This window comes from Oreochromis niloticus, linkage group LG19 (genome assembly GCF_001858045.2).
Source record: "Oreochromis niloticus isolate F11D_XX linkage group LG19, O_niloticus_UMD_NMBU, whole genome shotgun sequence".
NCBI classification, from domain to species: Eukaryota; Metazoa; Chordata; class Actinopteri; order Cichliformes; family Cichlidae; genus Oreochromis; species Oreochromis niloticus.
The window spans coordinates 25,089,748-25,106,490 of NC_031983.2; the positions used below are offsets into that span (position 1 = coordinate 25,089,748).

General features: G+C 40.3%; 1 protein-coding gene across 6 annotated transcripts in view; it reads right to left on the minus strand.

The window, feature by feature from the left end:
• ralgapa1 (Ral GTPase activating protein catalytic subunit alpha 1) overlaps positions 1-16,743 on the minus strand; it is a 71,051-nt gene that overhangs the window by 25,038 nt on the left and 29,270 nt on the right. For all 6 annotated transcript variants that reach the window (XM_019348750.2, XM_019348747.2, XM_013271495.3 and 3 more), the window contains 14 exons: positions 14,737-14,847; positions 14,417-14,485; positions 14,190-14,327; positions 13,884-14,067; positions 11,777-11,895; positions 11,543-11,662; positions 10,673-11,315; positions 10,478-10,593; positions 8,876-9,000; positions 5,707-5,778; positions 5,457-5,580; positions 4,497-4,652; positions 1,858-2,016; positions 552-679 (listed from right to left, as the gene is read on the minus strand). In XM_019348750.2, the coding sequence (XP_019204295.1) occupies positions 552-679; positions 1,858-2,016; positions 4,497-4,652; positions 5,457-5,580; positions 5,707-5,778; positions 8,876-9,000; positions 10,478-10,593; positions 10,673-11,315; positions 11,543-11,662; positions 11,777-11,895; positions 13,884-14,067; positions 14,190-14,327; positions 14,417-14,485; positions 14,737-14,847 (2,264 nt within the window). The remainder of the gene's footprint in view (positions 1-551; positions 680-1,857; positions 2,017-4,496; positions 4,653-5,456; positions 5,581-5,706; positions 5,779-8,875; positions 9,001-10,477; positions 10,594-10,672; positions 11,316-11,542; positions 11,663-11,776; positions 11,896-13,883; positions 14,068-14,189; positions 14,328-14,416; positions 14,486-14,736; positions 14,848-16,743) is intronic.

The window sequence follows — 16,743 nt, forward strand, 5'->3', positions numbered from 1 at the left end:
AAAAGAGATGGAAGGCCTTTTCTGCACGAGGCTGCAAAGGACGATATGCTGTTAGCTGTCAACAAGCCTACCTGCTTCAGTGAAGGTTAAACACAGTGATATTTAAAGTGTTATTTTTAAAACTCTTTCAGGCCAATAATAATAAAATAATCCCCTGAATTCTTCTGAGCAATCATTTTGAAAAAAAAGAAAAAGAAAGAAAGAAACGAGATATGTATTTGGTGCGACGCTCATTCACCTTGATACTTAAAACTTTGCAAAGTGCAGGAATATCTGAAGTCTTCAGACCTAAACAGAGAGCTGGTAACAGCATAAATCCACGTACTGCAGACCTTAGAGTTTTGAATAAAGTTTTTTTTCTGAAGTTTGTGGCAAAAGAGTCTTGTGAGGTTAAATATCTCTTAAAATGCAAACATAATACACAACAATGTAAATAATATGCTAATATAACACAAGAGAATAGAAAAACCAGGGAGAAAAATTAAGTTTCAGTGTCCTACCTTTGCTTTTTTTTTAATCCTAAATTTTCATAGGAGGGTTTTAAAGGATACAAGTTCTGGTAGAGAGGGATGAGGGATTTAAGAGCCCGGCTCGCGTTGATAGCTGTCGCTCTCACCATGGTGGGCAAAATCTTCATGTCCACAATGGCTCCATCAAACAGCGGACCAAAGAAAGGAACCTACAGAGAACAAAACTGGCATTAAATCCACGTTTATTCCTTTATATAGTTTAAATTAGGTTTTTTTTAAAAGAAAACCCTGAAAAGTCTAGATTTTTGTGAAACAGTGGGACCTGACAAGTAATGATTGACACCACAGATTTTTGTAATGATACAATATTTGATTCAGGCTTTGACTTTCCCATATAATTCAGTGCTTTGCTTGTGGAATCCACCAAAGAAACTAATGCCGGACTTTTATTGAGTTTATTTGTGGACCAGGTCTCCAAGCCATGCGCTCTGTGGCCGAATACATGTGCTTTCAGGACAACAACAAAGGGAATATCTTATCTAACTTGTTTTTGGATTCATGATAATTCAATATTTTTCCCTGCAGAATGAATGAAAGAGAATATGATTATGTTATTAGTGCTGTGGTATCTATGTCACAGAGAAAAAAAAGCAGCATTTTATTGTGTTAGGGCTTGTTTGAAATAGAGTTATGCCATCAGTGCTGTGGTATTAATGTCTGTGTGCTTTAGACTGATACATTAACCAGATCAGAAAGACTTGGGGCAAGACTCTCTCTAGGATTGTTAGTCAATCTGGATGCATATCTGTGGGGTCTGGTAGGAAACACAAAATCATGGACCAAAATACTGTTCTCATTTTTTTTTTCTCCAACCAAACTTTCTCCAAATCCACACAAGTCTAAGTATAAAAAAAACTACAAAAATGGCTAACTAAATAACACTTTTAATAAGAGAACATTTCACTTATTCTCCAAATGTACGAAGATTCCTAGCATCTTGTAATATCTTTACAAAACAATAGTCTAAAGATGACAACTGTTGTGATTTGGTGTCATATAAATAAAAATCTATTTATGTATTTTAAATCTAACATATTAACATTTCATTGTTGTTTTGCCACAAATACAGCTTAAAAAAAGGCTGCATTTGGAAAAGTGTTTCAATTTTTCCTTTAATTTTGCACATGAGCACTGCTGCCACTGATAATGGGAAAGATTACATTAATTGGCCAACAATTCCCACAAAAGGTGACACAGATAGCCATCAGTGATAAGCTCAGAGGGCAGTTAAATTACCATGCCAGGTTTTAATAATGCGCTTAAAGGTCTTGCTTCAGAGGCAAGAGGATTGTGTGTAAGGAACAACTACCTAGTCCTGCGTGTTTACCTCTGGTTTTTTGAGTATGTGGATGGAATACATGTGGTTCTTCATGGGGTAGATGATGATTAGCACATCTCCAAACTCTGTGGGGATGATCCCGCGGCGGTAGTCCCTGGAATGTTCTGACCAGACGATGTGGACTTCGTCGTTGCCAAGATGTCTGAGCTGGAGAGACAAAAAAAGAAAAGAAATTAATAGAATCAAAATGGAAGAAAAATATACATTATTACTCAAACACCAACACTGACCGAGAGGGGTCTGTAAACTGAGCTGGATAGGCTGTATCCATCATAACCCCGAGGCTTTGAAGTCTGTGTGTATATGTGGTTTAGGTGGCCCTGGGTGTGATGGAGTGAGTGTGTGAAGATGGAGAGTGGACAACAAGACAAAGTGAAGCCCCGGAAAGATGGAGTAGGGGCTGGAAGACAGATGGGATTGTGTGTGATGCTCTGACTGTGTGTGAGATTCACACTCACTCACGCCGACTACAGTCGGGGCTGGTGACAGCTCAGTCATTAACCTTGATGTCTGCCAAAACACACACACCCACCTTCCACCTCCCCTCACAGACGTCTCTGTACACACCTTCAGATAGCTGCCAGTCTTGTCCTTGGCCCTGAGATAAACACGCTGAAGACAGATTATTTTAAATGTTTAACTACAGTTACTTTTATGACTAATTAAATCGTGCACTGGGATTCAAAGTTTAATGATGTAATTTGGTTTGTAGACATCATAGACTGTATATTACAGATGGTCATATGCATGTTACACCACCCATTACATACTTAAGTGCCTATAACTTATCAGCTAGTCCAGTTCAAAGACTGGAACTAGTGAAGGTGAGGCCTTACAGTCAACTGTCAGCTACAGCTGCCCATCAGCACTGAAAGAGATGAGTTACAACAGTAGAGTTGTTTCGAAGGGGATATTAGTTATTAGCTGGGGATTTTAGTCTTTGTGAACTGACTCACTTGTTGAGCCAGCCTCAATTGGTCACTGGAGGAACTGCAGGTTTTTGCACTTTTGCATTGACCCTGGAGGTCACCGCTTGGTCTTCAGCTCGTATATAAGCTTGGGGTCAACTAAATTTTTTAAATGTAAGCATTATTTAACACATTTGGATGTGATTTCACCAACATGCAGCACTGACTTGAATTTACCTGAATACAGTGAGTTATAGGCTTAATTAACCTGACAGAACTTCACGGGAAAAGCATAAAGTTGATATATCTATGAAGTTTTGCCTTGAATAAATCTAAACCCCCCTCCTGTGTCTGCAGGATACTCACAGTCATCAGTAATACTGGGAACTGATGCTCTTTCCATTACTGCACTTTAAGAAAGAGTTATGAGCCTCAAGTCGTATTTTTGGGTGTCAGAACAATTAGCTGGCACAGTTTAAGGCAGTCTGGAGTCTTGGTGTCTGATATGCCTCTCTGAGCTGTACTTTTATTTTAGAAATGTTTCAGTGACGAAGCTCAGAGTGATGTCATCTCTGACGCCACGATCACCTGGTGTAATGCAGCTTTAATCATTTAATCGTGATTCGCACAGATGAGACGGACCACGACGTAGACCTGGAAAAATGTCTGGCGATGGACAACACTGTTTGTGTTTTCAGTGTGTGGCAGGGGGTGGCAATGATAAATGTCAGTTTAGCCTGTTTGTGGACACGTTTGTCAAACTGTGTCTGTAAGCCTGTGTGCACTCGCTTTGTCCAGCATTAACACAAATGTATGGCTGTGCGGTTATTTGGGCAGACGGATGTGAATGAAACCTGCCGTGGATGTGTGTTTGTGTCACGTTAAACGGGTTCACAGTGGCGTGTGTGCGTGTCCATATGTGACTATGCGTGTTTGATGGGGCCATCAGCTGATCAGGGAGACGGATGGTGTCGGACCAGGCGGTGATAATCCAATCAGGAGCCTGAAGCGACGTGATAGGCCGAGAAGCAGGAAGTATGATCTGATTAAGGGGACATTATGGCCATGTGCAGAGCGCCCAGTGCCTGGGGGATGACAGGTGTGTACACAGACAGACGCACACACACAACCGCACACACGCACAATAAACCTGGCTGCCTAGAGGCTGATACAACCCCACGCGCCACACTGCACAAATACAGACGTGATTGCTCCGAGGAATTATTGAATACATTGGTGTGGGGTAGAAACACTGACATCAGAGTGGTGTGAGTGTGTACCTATGCTCATCAAAGAGGAGTGGGTGGACGAAAAGAAGGACTGAGGAGTTCTTGTCCCCTCACTACATAAAAGAAGTGAAATTAGAACAATAAGCATGCTCATTATTACTAATTACTCTTTTCCACAGCACATAAAACACACTCAGATGTAGTCTGGGAGATGTTTCCATCCATCTTTCAAGCAATTTTGACAATTTTTGAAATGTCACAGTGGTTTTCTGTGTTGCCCAAAACCCCAAAATAGCAAATAAATTGCTGCTAATGACACATACTTCATACTTAATTGCGACTGGTTACAAATTTACTACTGCTACACTATTAACACTCTATAAGAAACAAACAAACAAACAAAAAAACACCAAAGAGGAACTAGCACCCTTCACAGAGAGCCTGTATACATCCATCTGCACGTCTAGATAAACTGTGTCGAGTGTGTTACCTTCTTGGTGAGGTTAAGGTCCTGGTCGTGGGGCATGCGAGTGGAGACGTGGTAGATGACCTCAGTAGTGGAAGTGGCGTAGTAAGGAGTGGTCTGGCCCGTGCTGCGATTTCTCTGAAGGCCTCCCATGAAACCACAGTGAGTGGTCAGGTCCACCTAAATGGCCCGAGCACACAAACCATATCAAGCGAGGTCCATTTAACAAAATATAACCTCTGCATTCAGTGAGCTTATCTCATATTATGTAAGGCTATAAATGCTGTGAATTGTGTTCACGCTATGTTTTTGTCAGTAGCAGTAAATGATCCCAAATAACCAGCTAGTTTCCCAAATTTCAAACTTCTTTTCTCCATATTTTAATTCTTGAACTCTGCTGGAACAGCACTGCATGGATTATAGTTCAAAATGTAACTATTTATCTTTTACTTCGGCTTAATGAGGCGCATCAGTTCCACCTCTGTCTGAAACGAGCCATTTTAGCTCCTTCCCCTTTAAGCCAGTGGTTCACGCCCGTCCAAGCCCGCACAATTTTTATCAACAATCACCAGTGAAAAACAATCCAAGCTCTGAGGCATTTCATATGAGTATCTGCAAACTGTTTTAACTTATTTTGCCTAATTAAAATTTGCATTTTTTACCTGGCTGTCTCCTGATTGGCTGCCATTCACAAACAGAACGTTTGAACAAGGTGGGCCACAGCTGTGTGCCAAAGCTGATCATATTAAACCTTAGAGTACGTGTATTCACTAAAGATGACTTAAGCAGAATTCACATTATTTGGTTTCATAGGCTGAAATATTACTGTTATTACATTAATTTTGTGTTTTGCTTCATCACACACTGCTAAAAAGAATAAAACACACAGGTGACTGTTTAGGTTTTCATTACTTTGAAATGGTCCTGATAATGCTAAATCCATAATTAATATGATAAGTAATGTATGTATAAATGTGTTCTCACCTCCCACCCCAGTCCAGAAACAAAGTCCTCATACGCCTGGCTGCCTGCTGTGTTAGTCAGTATGGAGTGTTTGTCCTCTTGGCCTTCAGCCACGTAAAATACTGCAATTTTATGGGTTTCACGGCTGGAAGAGAATGAAGAAAAAAGATGAGAACCTATTAAAGCTGCAACACCAAACCGGTTCAAAGTATGACCCAACAAAAAGCTGAATGAACAGAAAAGATGGATTTTTTTTTTCCAGGCTCCTCACCACTGCCGTGAATCCAGATTCTTCAGCTCTCTCAGTAATTTCTCATTCTTCCTCAGCAAGTGAAAACTACTCCTGTAAGACAGAAGTACACAAGTCGGGAACCATTAATCATCGTTATGGTTGAACTGCCTTTTGATCACTGACCGGCTGTTATTCCTGTCTCTACTAACTAGCCGGTTGTAGGTTTTGGTCGCCCTCACACAATGGCAAAAAAAAGTGGTGTTTAAAGTCCACAAGGGCTTAAAGCATGACAATGTTGTTTTTTTCCCCATTTTGGACCATCATACTACCAAAGGGGATTAAAAAAAAAAAATCAAACAATCAAGATCAGACTGAAGTGCAGACTTTTAGCTTTAATTCAAGGAGTTTAACAATATTACCTGTTGCACTGCACGACCTATTTAGGAATTAAAGGTATCTTTAAACATAGGCCCTGATTACTTCTTGCCTCTGAATGGACCCTTTAGCCTTTAACTATGCAGTAAATGTCCTGCACCAGCCTCACATCTGTCACTTTTGACTTCCTCATACAGTACCACAGTTCCTCTATTGACACCCTATAACATGCTTCTTCTAGATCCACAAAGAGAGCGCTTGAGGAAAAAAACTCATTTTAATACAAGACTATAGAGGGGAGGAGTGGAGACCGAGGAAGACACACACTGACCGATCACCCATAAATGACCACAACCCAGATTTTAAAGAAAGATTTTAACTTTCAGTCCCTTGTGGCTAATCTGTTTGGGTCCTCTAAATCATTTTAAAGTGGGCTGGGGGTTACCAGCTGTTGTTGACAGCTGCGGTTGTCCAGCAATTGCTACTACTAAACACAATCACATAGCATGTTGGTTTTCCTGTAGGTCTGTCTAAAATGGCTTCAGGGGGTATTTGCAGTCCAATTTTTTACTATGTTTTGTCCTCAATATAAAACAAAATGTGTGTAAGAGGCAGGGGAGGTGCTGGGTTTCTGAAGCTGCTGTCTCAACTCTGGCCTTACAAATACAGATTACTGGGTTTTAATATAAATGAGCAAATGCAGCCACACATCACAGGGCCTGCAGTTTATGTCGTCGCCACTTTTAGGGTCCAAACATAAAATAAAAGGGACGTTATTATTAATGAAAACAAAAGCCTTTCATGCAGACTAACTTGTCCTGAGGCCGTTCAAAGTGTCCCAGCGACCAACCCCCAACCTCTGCACCGCTGATATAAAACCTAGACTCGAGCGGTGAAGCTTGGAGTGGACTGATAATGACACGTCATTCTTTTCACTCTTAGAGAAAGGGGAAAAACGGGATAGAAAGAGCAGGAGATAAAGAGAGAGAGAGAGAACGAGAGGGGGACAGCAATTTGGTCTTTATTAAACTGATACTTGGTAATGGCCTCATTCTCTGCTCTCAAAGACTCCATTTACACCCTGGATTATAGGGAAAAGCATAAAAGGGGACACACACATGCACGCACGTAGGTGACTGTCAGTATCTTAGTGTCTGTAATGCCCCATATGAATACCTGGAGAGACAATAACACATGATTAGACAATCTCTTCTTTTCTTTCATCCTTATCCGTCTATTCTCCCTTTTCTCCAACATCCAAATTTCTCATTTTTACCTTCCAAATTCACTCACCTTTTCTGGCACCATGTCATTTTTTTTTAAATTCACTGTCTACATTTACATGTGCCTCGTTTCATCCTGTTTTCTGATTTGCCACTTCACGCTCGATCATTCTCTCCTCTTCTTTTATTCTAACTCCAAATGGGTTGAGTTTGATCAATAGAGCACTATACTCATTATCACACACTCTTTATACACACACACACTCACACACAAGCACAGTGTGTTAAGAAGTCTATTGTGCAGGCTGAATGCAGAAAGTGTAATTCCCTGGATAAAGTATAAAGAGCGATGAGGGTCCATTAGATGGCTGGGCACTTTTAAAGTGATACCCTGACATTGTGTATTTTAGCCCAGAGTCACTGAGAAGATGAAATGCTGTGCATTATGAATGGGAAAATGTGAAGTGTAATGAAAAAAAAAAAAGAGCACTCTGTTGAATTTGAATCTTTTTTTGTTTCATTTGCATTAAGCAAGAATATGCTTTGCTCTAAGAGACACTCCAGATCGAAAACAGCCTCTTAGTATATCTTGTACAAAAATTATGTTTTATGGCTTTTAAATGACAGAATAAACCATCGTGTCTTAATGGAAAGAATAATATTTTCATAAAATTAAACAAGAGAGTAAAAAAAATATCCATGTTAAAGACAAAAACTCATTTGGAGTAACATTATCTAAGGGCTATAGATATATTTTCATGAGATATGGAATGCAACAAGGTTGTTTACATCAATATAGTGTGATGGTGTGTTACATTTTTCAGTAAAACGTTTGTGAAGGTACCATATAATAACTATGTTGCACTCACATGTCTAACAACAGTTGGTAAAGTCCGCTGCGTTGTAGAAACAATAAAAGAAATCACCTCTTTTCAAAGTCACCACAATCCACTGACAAATATTTTTACTGTAGTAGAATATTGGATTAATGCGACTCCTGTGTGCTCTGACTGTTGTGTTTCAACCATGTTTAAAAAACACAAAGCCAAAAACTGCAGTTTCCCTACTGGCCATTTAATCCACATCAACTCTGATGTTAAAATCACATTGAGAAGTGTGTAATGTAATGTAAAGTAATGAGAAGTTCCTGAAGCCTGCATTCTTTTTAATAGTCTCCAGGGGGCAATAGCAGCAAAAAGACTTCTGGTCCTAAAGAAGTCTTTGGGAAAATAGCTCCTGGCTCTGACCTCTGTAAATATTTTCCAAATAAGTTTATGCTGCTAATTTTGGGTCATAATGTTTAAAACATTAGGTCCGTTTTAAATTTGGGCCATTTTATGTTTTAGAAATGAGGATTATCCAGGTTCTCTTCTCTTCCTATCTTTTGTATTTGACTTCCAACTGAACATTTAGATATACCCTGTGGACCACAACTCATCTTGAAAACAGAGGTCTACATTACACAGCTCTAATAATCCCTTTTAAAGTGACCATTAACATAAAGTTTAGAAGTGGCACAAACACTGTTGATAAAAAGAGAACATAAATATCATTAACCCAAAATTCCAGTTTAATTTGGGATTGTCACAGCGTGCAGTGCTCGAGCTTACCTTTTCTCCCAGGAGTTGAGCCCCAGTATGTTGATCAGTAGTCTGCAGTAATAGAAGGCCGACTGTGGCGTCTGAGTCTCTGGTTCAGTCTGATGCACGGCTCTCATGTTCAGCTCCTCACCTCTCTGAAACATTCGATTGCTTCATTTTAATGCAAAAAAACCAAATAATTAAATAAAACATGGAAAATACAACAATGAGCGCCAGCCACCACGGAGGCTTATGGCAACAAACATAATGATGGTGCTTTTAATCACACTACACTAACCGAAGAGTTTTTCTGCTGATTATTTTCAAATCAGAATTATGTAAAATCAATTTTAATACACTCACTGGCCACTTTGTTCGGTACACCTGTTCAGCTGCTTGTTAATATAAATACCTAATCAACAATCCCATGGCAGGAACTCAGTGCATTCAGGCATAAACATGGTCAAGATGACCTGCTGAAGCTCAAACTGTGCATCACAATTCAGAGCAAAGGTGATTTAAGTGGTTGTTGGTGTCAGATGGTCTGGGTATTTCAGAAAGTGCTGATCTGCTGGGATTTTCCCAGACACCCATAACTAGAAGACCACACTGAGAGCCACTCCTGTCAGCTAAGAACAGGAAACCGATACCACAATACCCCAAAGCTTTATAACAAAAGATTGGAGAAACATGTCCTGGTTTGAGGAGTCTCAATTTCTGCTGTGACATAACAATGGTAGGTCCAGGATTTGGTGTAAACATGAAGGCTATTCTGTTTTTTATCACTGGTTCAGGCTGCTGGTGTAATGGTGTGTGGCATATTTTTTTGGGCCCATAAATACCAACTGAACATCATTTAAATGACACAGCCTACCTGAGTATTATTGACATGCTGACATGCCCATCTCTATATGACTACAGTGTACCCATCTCCAGAAGGATAACATATCATGTCAGAAACTCAAATAACTCAAATAACTTTTTTTTGAACATGACAAAGAATCGGTGTACTCAAATAGCCTTCACAGTCATCAGCTATCAAACCAAAAGAGAAGCTTTGGGGATGTGATGGAACAGGAGACTCACATCACAGGATGTGCAGCTGACAAATCTGCAGCACCTGTGTGATGCCATCATGTTAACATGGAACAAAATCTTTGAAGAATGATTCCAGCACCTTGTTGATTCTATGCCATGAAGAATTAGGGCTGCTCTAAATGCAAAATGGGGGCCACTCTGTGGTATTAGCAAGGTGTAACTAGCAAAACTTTTTTCTTCCAGAAATGTTGGATTCACTGATAAAATAAATAACAGTTATAAAACCATCATTTGGTGTTTTGGTATTATCAGTTAGCTTCTTTGTGTTTAGGAGGCATGTTCCTTCGATTCTGTGCAGCAGGGACAACAAAGCTTTTTCTACAGTAGACATGTTGACTTATTTTAACAGAAAAAAATCATGACATGGATTAGCAATGGCTAAAAAAAATAAAAATCTTAAAACAAGTCTGATGATAGAACTGTAATAAATCCCCACATAGGGAAACACATGCTGTACTGCATGTGTGAAGGTCCAATAACTAAAGGCTCAGGAGTTTAATGATTGCTATTGATGCGAACATAGGCAGCACGCACATGAAGGACGAAGTCTCTCTCAGCAGCACTTTGTTTCAGGATGGCATTGATCACATCGTTCTCCTGCTTCTCTGAAACACACACTGGAGGAGGTGCTGGGATGTTGAGCGGCATACCTGCGGGAACCAATCAGGAATCAGAGTTGCTACTTGGGAATGTGCTGAACAGCTGTAGAGGTCAGATTAAAGCAAATACCTGCTCTCTGTAGACACTCAGGACTCGAGTATCCCAGGTACTGCAGCATTTCATCCAGTGCATCATCTCCTTCTCTCAGTGAGTCCCACGCTGGCACCGCCTCCCGACACACGCGTTTAGCCAATGGTGGAGCCAGATGCTGCTCTAAACTCGACTTTGCTGGATCTGCCTCACTATCCATTCGATGTTCATCTTTCTCCCCCTCCTCCTCCTCTTCTTCCCTTTCAAATCCATCTCCACCTTCTCTTCGATCTTCTTTCTCCCCCTCACTTACTTTCCTCTCCTCCGCTTCCTCCTCTCCCTCTCCCTGAGACTCCTGCCTGTCTCCATCCATCCTCACTCCCTCCTCTGCCCCCCTCTCCTCTTGCCCGTCCTCCTCACTATCTTCTCTTTTCGCTCCCATCTTTTTCGGCGGACCTCCTGGTGGGGTGCGTAAATGAAGATTTGTAGTGCGCGGTGACTGCGTGTGTGTTAAAAGTGTGTGCGCTGGACTGTTAGGAGAACATGGCGGAGGCCCGTAGAGGACGGCGGAGTCCCACGAGTGTTTTCCAGCTACATCTCGGATGATGACACGAACACAAGCAGGAGCAGAGGACAAACCAGCCGTCATTCCACCTCCTGGCACACCGGACTCTGATCGGATCTGGAAAATAGTGGCAGAAGAAGCAATAAATAAAATAAAATAGTAAAGAAATCACAAAATAAATATTTAAAGATTGTTTCCCCACTAATGTGTTAATAATATAATAAATGCAGTAGTCATCGTGTTTGTATTCCAGGTGTAAAAGTAATTATTCAAGTAATAAATTCATGTATGTTTAACCCTGACAAATACACGCAGAAGGCAATGGAACTTTTATGAAGATTTACCTGAAGCACAGACAGCAGCGTGGATCCATTCAGAACCAGGAACTGCAGGTTTGGTGAATGGAAGAGTTCTGGCCCGAGATCTGCACTCTCACAGAACGGGTTGTCCTGGTTTTCACACACCTGCAAAACATGACATTATAATTATTATAGCAGCAAAATAACAGGAGCTTTCAACATTTCACACAGTCGCCTCCCTTTAAATCAACTTAGCCACCAAACTCAAAGTAACAGTACCTGACTGGACAGAGTAGCGGGGCCTCCGGACATGGGATAATGTCCCAGATGGTTGACCAGGTGGGTAATGACTGTTCTGGCTGCAATGGAGACGAGGCCCTGCTGAATACGGCTACGAACTGCAGAGAGAATACAGACAATAAAAGATATAGTTAAGAAGTAGCAGATCATTATTTTATCACCTATAATGAAAAATAAAAATAAGGGATTGGACTGTCAGGATTTAGAAAGTTAACTGTCAGACAAACGTTTTATTGCTCTGGAGAAAATTTAAAGGAGGGTGGGGGGAGGGGGGGAAGCAATAGCAATGCCGAATTATTTTTTGGAAATCATAAAGAAACTGATTGCCATTATCGTAGAAACAACACACTGAAAATAATAAAAGGAACATTTTCAAAAATTACAGTAATTAGAAATTCTATTAGATGTAAGTCAATGCATATACCATTAATACAAATATAATTCATTGCTGTTACACTTTAATACATTTGGAAACAACAATAAATTAAATAGTTTTATTACTTAAAATGAGAAACAAGTAAGGCTGCTTACTACGAGAACACTGATCCAATTTTCTTTGAAATCCCGGAAAATAAAATGTATTTAGAAAGATTTAGCTCATTTTAAAACAATAAAATACAAAAAGCTTAAAGATATATTTCTGTTATACGGGTTAATTATGGATCAGTGCTGATATAAATATAAAAACATATATTTAGCTTTTGGTTGTCAAAAGACAGATTTTATTGGTGTTTTTATTGGTGAAGAGTCCATGCTCGTTTCTGTTTTTTGTTTGCTGCTCCTCATACAAGACTAGAGGGGCACAGAGGCTTTCAGGCTGTGGCAGCAAGGCTCTGGATCGGTTTACCACTCCAGCTCTGTTATGATGACTCTGTAGAGTCTTTAAAACAAAACGCTTTTCAGGCCTTCTGCTGAAATTGTTTTGTTATTTATGTTTATATTTATTTTAATCCTATTTTCATATCAGTTGTGTTTTTAACATTTTTGGGGCTTGTTTGTAAAAAGTGCTATATAAATAAACTTTAATCACTTTGCAGAGAGTGTTGCCTTTGGCTGACCCTCTTCAGTCTCTATTCATTACACACACAGCAGGCTCTATATCTACAGTTTACTCTCTGATTAATGTGCGCTGATTGAATAAAAATAAACTAATTTTCTCTCATTATCTTTTAGCAGAGGTTTAGCAAAGTAAATCTTCTGCATTGCAGCCTTCTGTAGGGCTGATTGGACTGGAGTGTTACTGCAGTGAGGCGAGTAGCATCCACCGATAAAATAAACAACAAAAGTGTTAAACCTGCAGTTTCACAGTGAGAGGAAAAAGTGTGAGGGACACTCTGACTTGTTCTTTAGTTTATGAGTTAACTTAAGGAATCACTGTAGAAACTAGGAGAAAGTACAAGCACACTTTCAGCTCGTACATAGTTTGCACCACGCTGAGAAGAAGCCAATGCCATCACACATTGTGCTGCCAGCCGATCCTGGTTAATCAACATCATTACACACACACTGTGAAACACACGCGCGCGCTTTACGGCAACTCCTTATTGACAGGCTGTGCACAGAGTACAGATATGTATTGACCAGATTTTCAATGACTCCCTGAACCTCGGAGGGTGCTCTAAAAGAGGCGGACAAGGTAAAGAGAAGCAAAGGAAAAAAAAAAGAAGATAAATGAACCCAGCAGAATGTAATAGAAGTGAGAGGAACATTAGCAGAAAATAGTCTTAGGATATTAAAAGAATAAAAAACGGAATTGTGTAAGTGAAGATTAGTGGTTAGAAAAGAGAAGACAGGAGAGGAGAAGCATGGCCTTTCGGGCTACTCCAGTCATTAAACTAGACAGAGTTCTGGTGAACCACAGCAGGAGATGATATATACTCTGACACAGATGCAGACAGGTGTGCACACATGTAAAGACTAGACCAAAGGTTTGGCAGACACCTTGGTGTCATAGTGTAAAGATTTTCTATATGCATCTGGCTCAACACACCACAGTGCATGGATTATTAAAGCGACAAGAGGAAAAAACAGAAACGTAATAGGTGCTAACCGCTGTGCAATGCATCTCCACTGCCTGATAAATTACCTTCGGTGACTGGCTGCAGTTTGCTGGATCGTTCAGAGTCCGGACTGTGTAGCGGTTCTGGTTCTCGGAGGCTCTCTAAAGGCAAGAATGGGTCGTAGTCTGGACTCAACAGGTCCGACAGTTGCAGCGGGAAATACTTGGGATTGCTGAAAGACTGTGCCCCATACACACAGCCATGTAATACCTGGACACATTTTTAAAAGAAAAAAGCGGATGAGTGGATTCTTTTGTGCATCGTTTACAGCTCCAGTTGAGCCAAACTGGCCTAATACTGACATATATGTGAATATAAACACAAGCATATACCTTATAAATACAGCTGAGGAGCGTCTTGGTAGGCTGGTCCCTCTCTGGAGGGCTTCGTGTTTGCACAGGCTGAAGAAGAGTCTTTGGAGGCAGTGCCATCACCCAGTCCAACAGACACAACAGCAGGGAAACTACCAGCTGCAACACACAAGTACAATTTTTAAAAACTAACAAACTAACAATCCAGAGAGTTTAAAAAAAGTGTTATGTGAACGTGAGCAGCTTACCCTTTTATCCAGTTCATGAGGCGAAGACTCAGTAGTAGGCAGCAAGTATGTGATGGTGGCAATCAAAATCTGAAAGAAGAGAATAAGATTAAAATGAGCATTAATCCCTCTGAAGTTATGCGACACCATGAAGCAGCGACACTTTTTAAAACCTCTATAAAAAATTCGTTAAATGTCTACCAGCACTGTGAGGCCTTGGCTTTACACAGCATGACGTCAGTCATTAGGATGTTATGGCAAAGCAATAGCGGTCTTAACGAATGTTCAGAAATATTAAAATATTAATGTTGCTCAAATGTTCTCTGTATTTTATGTCTCACCTCTACAATCTTCTTTGGAGTGTCGGGTGGGAATTCCTGAAGATGATCAACGTAACTGATCAGAAGGTGCAGGATGTCTGACGCCACTAGCGCTACACTCTTATTGGGGTACTGAGGGAAAGAGGAGACAAAACACTGATGTTAATTCACCGGTCTGGGTTAAATAATTACACACATTCATTTTTAGCAAAGTCCATCAGTATCGGTTATCAACCATCTGTCACTGGCATGTCTTGTATTTCACACGGCCATAATGAGGTTGCTTGTTAATACCAAATCCTATTTCAGGCCAAATTATTTCGACCCTTCTCTCTAGAAAGTGAACATGTCCAGGAAAGAGGATGAATGGTTCCACAGGACTGTTAAAAGGTTTAAACAAGTAGCATGCGCATTTTTTCTAAACTATTAATAACTTTGGTTTAAATTAGTCAACAAAAGTATTTACAATCGGCATGATGGCATTAATTACCAACAGACAAATGTAAAAAAAATGATATGAGGACAGTAAATTATTAGTCTAAATATCCTATAATAAATCATGTATTATTTATTATCTCTAAAAGCTTCTCTTTGTGTTGCCTGCCAGTCTAAAAACACACATTCTCCTTCACACTGCTCAAATTAATACTGGCAGGCATCATATAAGCATCTTATACGTCACAACTAACACATCAGTTATCAGTGCTCAAATCCCACAGATAGTATTTACTATACTTCTTTAAGGTTGACACAGTGTTTACAGCATAATAAGTATGAAGAAAGAGAATTTACAGATTAGTCAGGCTGTAATGAGGATCACAGACAACAAGGCAAAAAATGCTTACAGATGAAAGGCAAAGAGAACAGCAGGAAGAGCATGGAAATATGACAATCCCTCAAGCTTTGTGTGTGTGTGTGTGTGTGTGTGTGTGTGTGTGTGTGTGTGTGTGTGTCACAAAGCCAATGGCTGGAGCTACTGGCTGCTGGTATGAAGGCAAGAGATTCAAAAGTGGACAAGATGTGTGTATACATGCAATGGTGTGTGTGTGAGAGAGACACAGCTTGCAGCATTCCCTCTGGATTAGTCTCCTATCTGAAGAAGGACCAAACATATTGACAGTCCAGGGTTTGCTCCCAGGAGTGAGTGAATGCAAGTGCGTGTGTGTGCGCGTGTGTGTGTGTGTGTGTGTGTGTGTGTGTGTGTGTGTCTCAGTGTGTTTGTGATGGGTCGTTGGCTGCCGATACACGAGCAAGGGATTCCAAGGTGGAAAAGGTATGCGTGTGTGTGTGTGTGTGTGTGTGTGTGTGTGTGTGTGTGTGTGTGTGTGTGTGTGTGTTTGGCTATAGATGAGACAGTAAATGTTGGGCCGTATTATTGTGATCCACAGGCCTCCCAGTCTGAAACACACTATGCCCACTGCGGAAATTTCACCAACACCAACACTCGTTTTCCATCATACTTTGGCTGCTCGCAGGACAACATGTTAAACACACCCTCCATCTAATCCTCCAGTATTAACTCTGTACTTTGGTCTGCTTACCTTACCTATAACTCTGAATTTAAAGCTGTGGTATGCAACATGTTTCTGGCATCATTGGACAAAAATGCATTATAACCTTTTAGAATAGCCAGAACTATTTTTAGATCTCAAGTAAAAGGAGTCTTAAAGCTCATTAGAGGTGCAGTCAGACTACACAAACTTGTGTAAAGAGAATTACAAGTAAGCAATGTGTTAACCTACTAGTGAAGTCACAAAAGTAAGTAAGAAGGGAGGAATTGAAATCTGTGGCACACAGCAAGGTGATGATAAAGGAGAAACCCAGACAGCAATGTTTGTTTACATCGGAAATCAACTTCTGCCAATTCTTAAAAGTTAGATAATTCTGTCAATGTCAAAATGATTAGCTTATTTAGTGAAGATCTATAGTGAATTTTAATCCGACTGAAAAACAGTGCACAGGTTAACATGGGTACCTTAAAATCAACTGATAAAGAAACAGTCATGCAGGAATAGAGATCCCTGCATC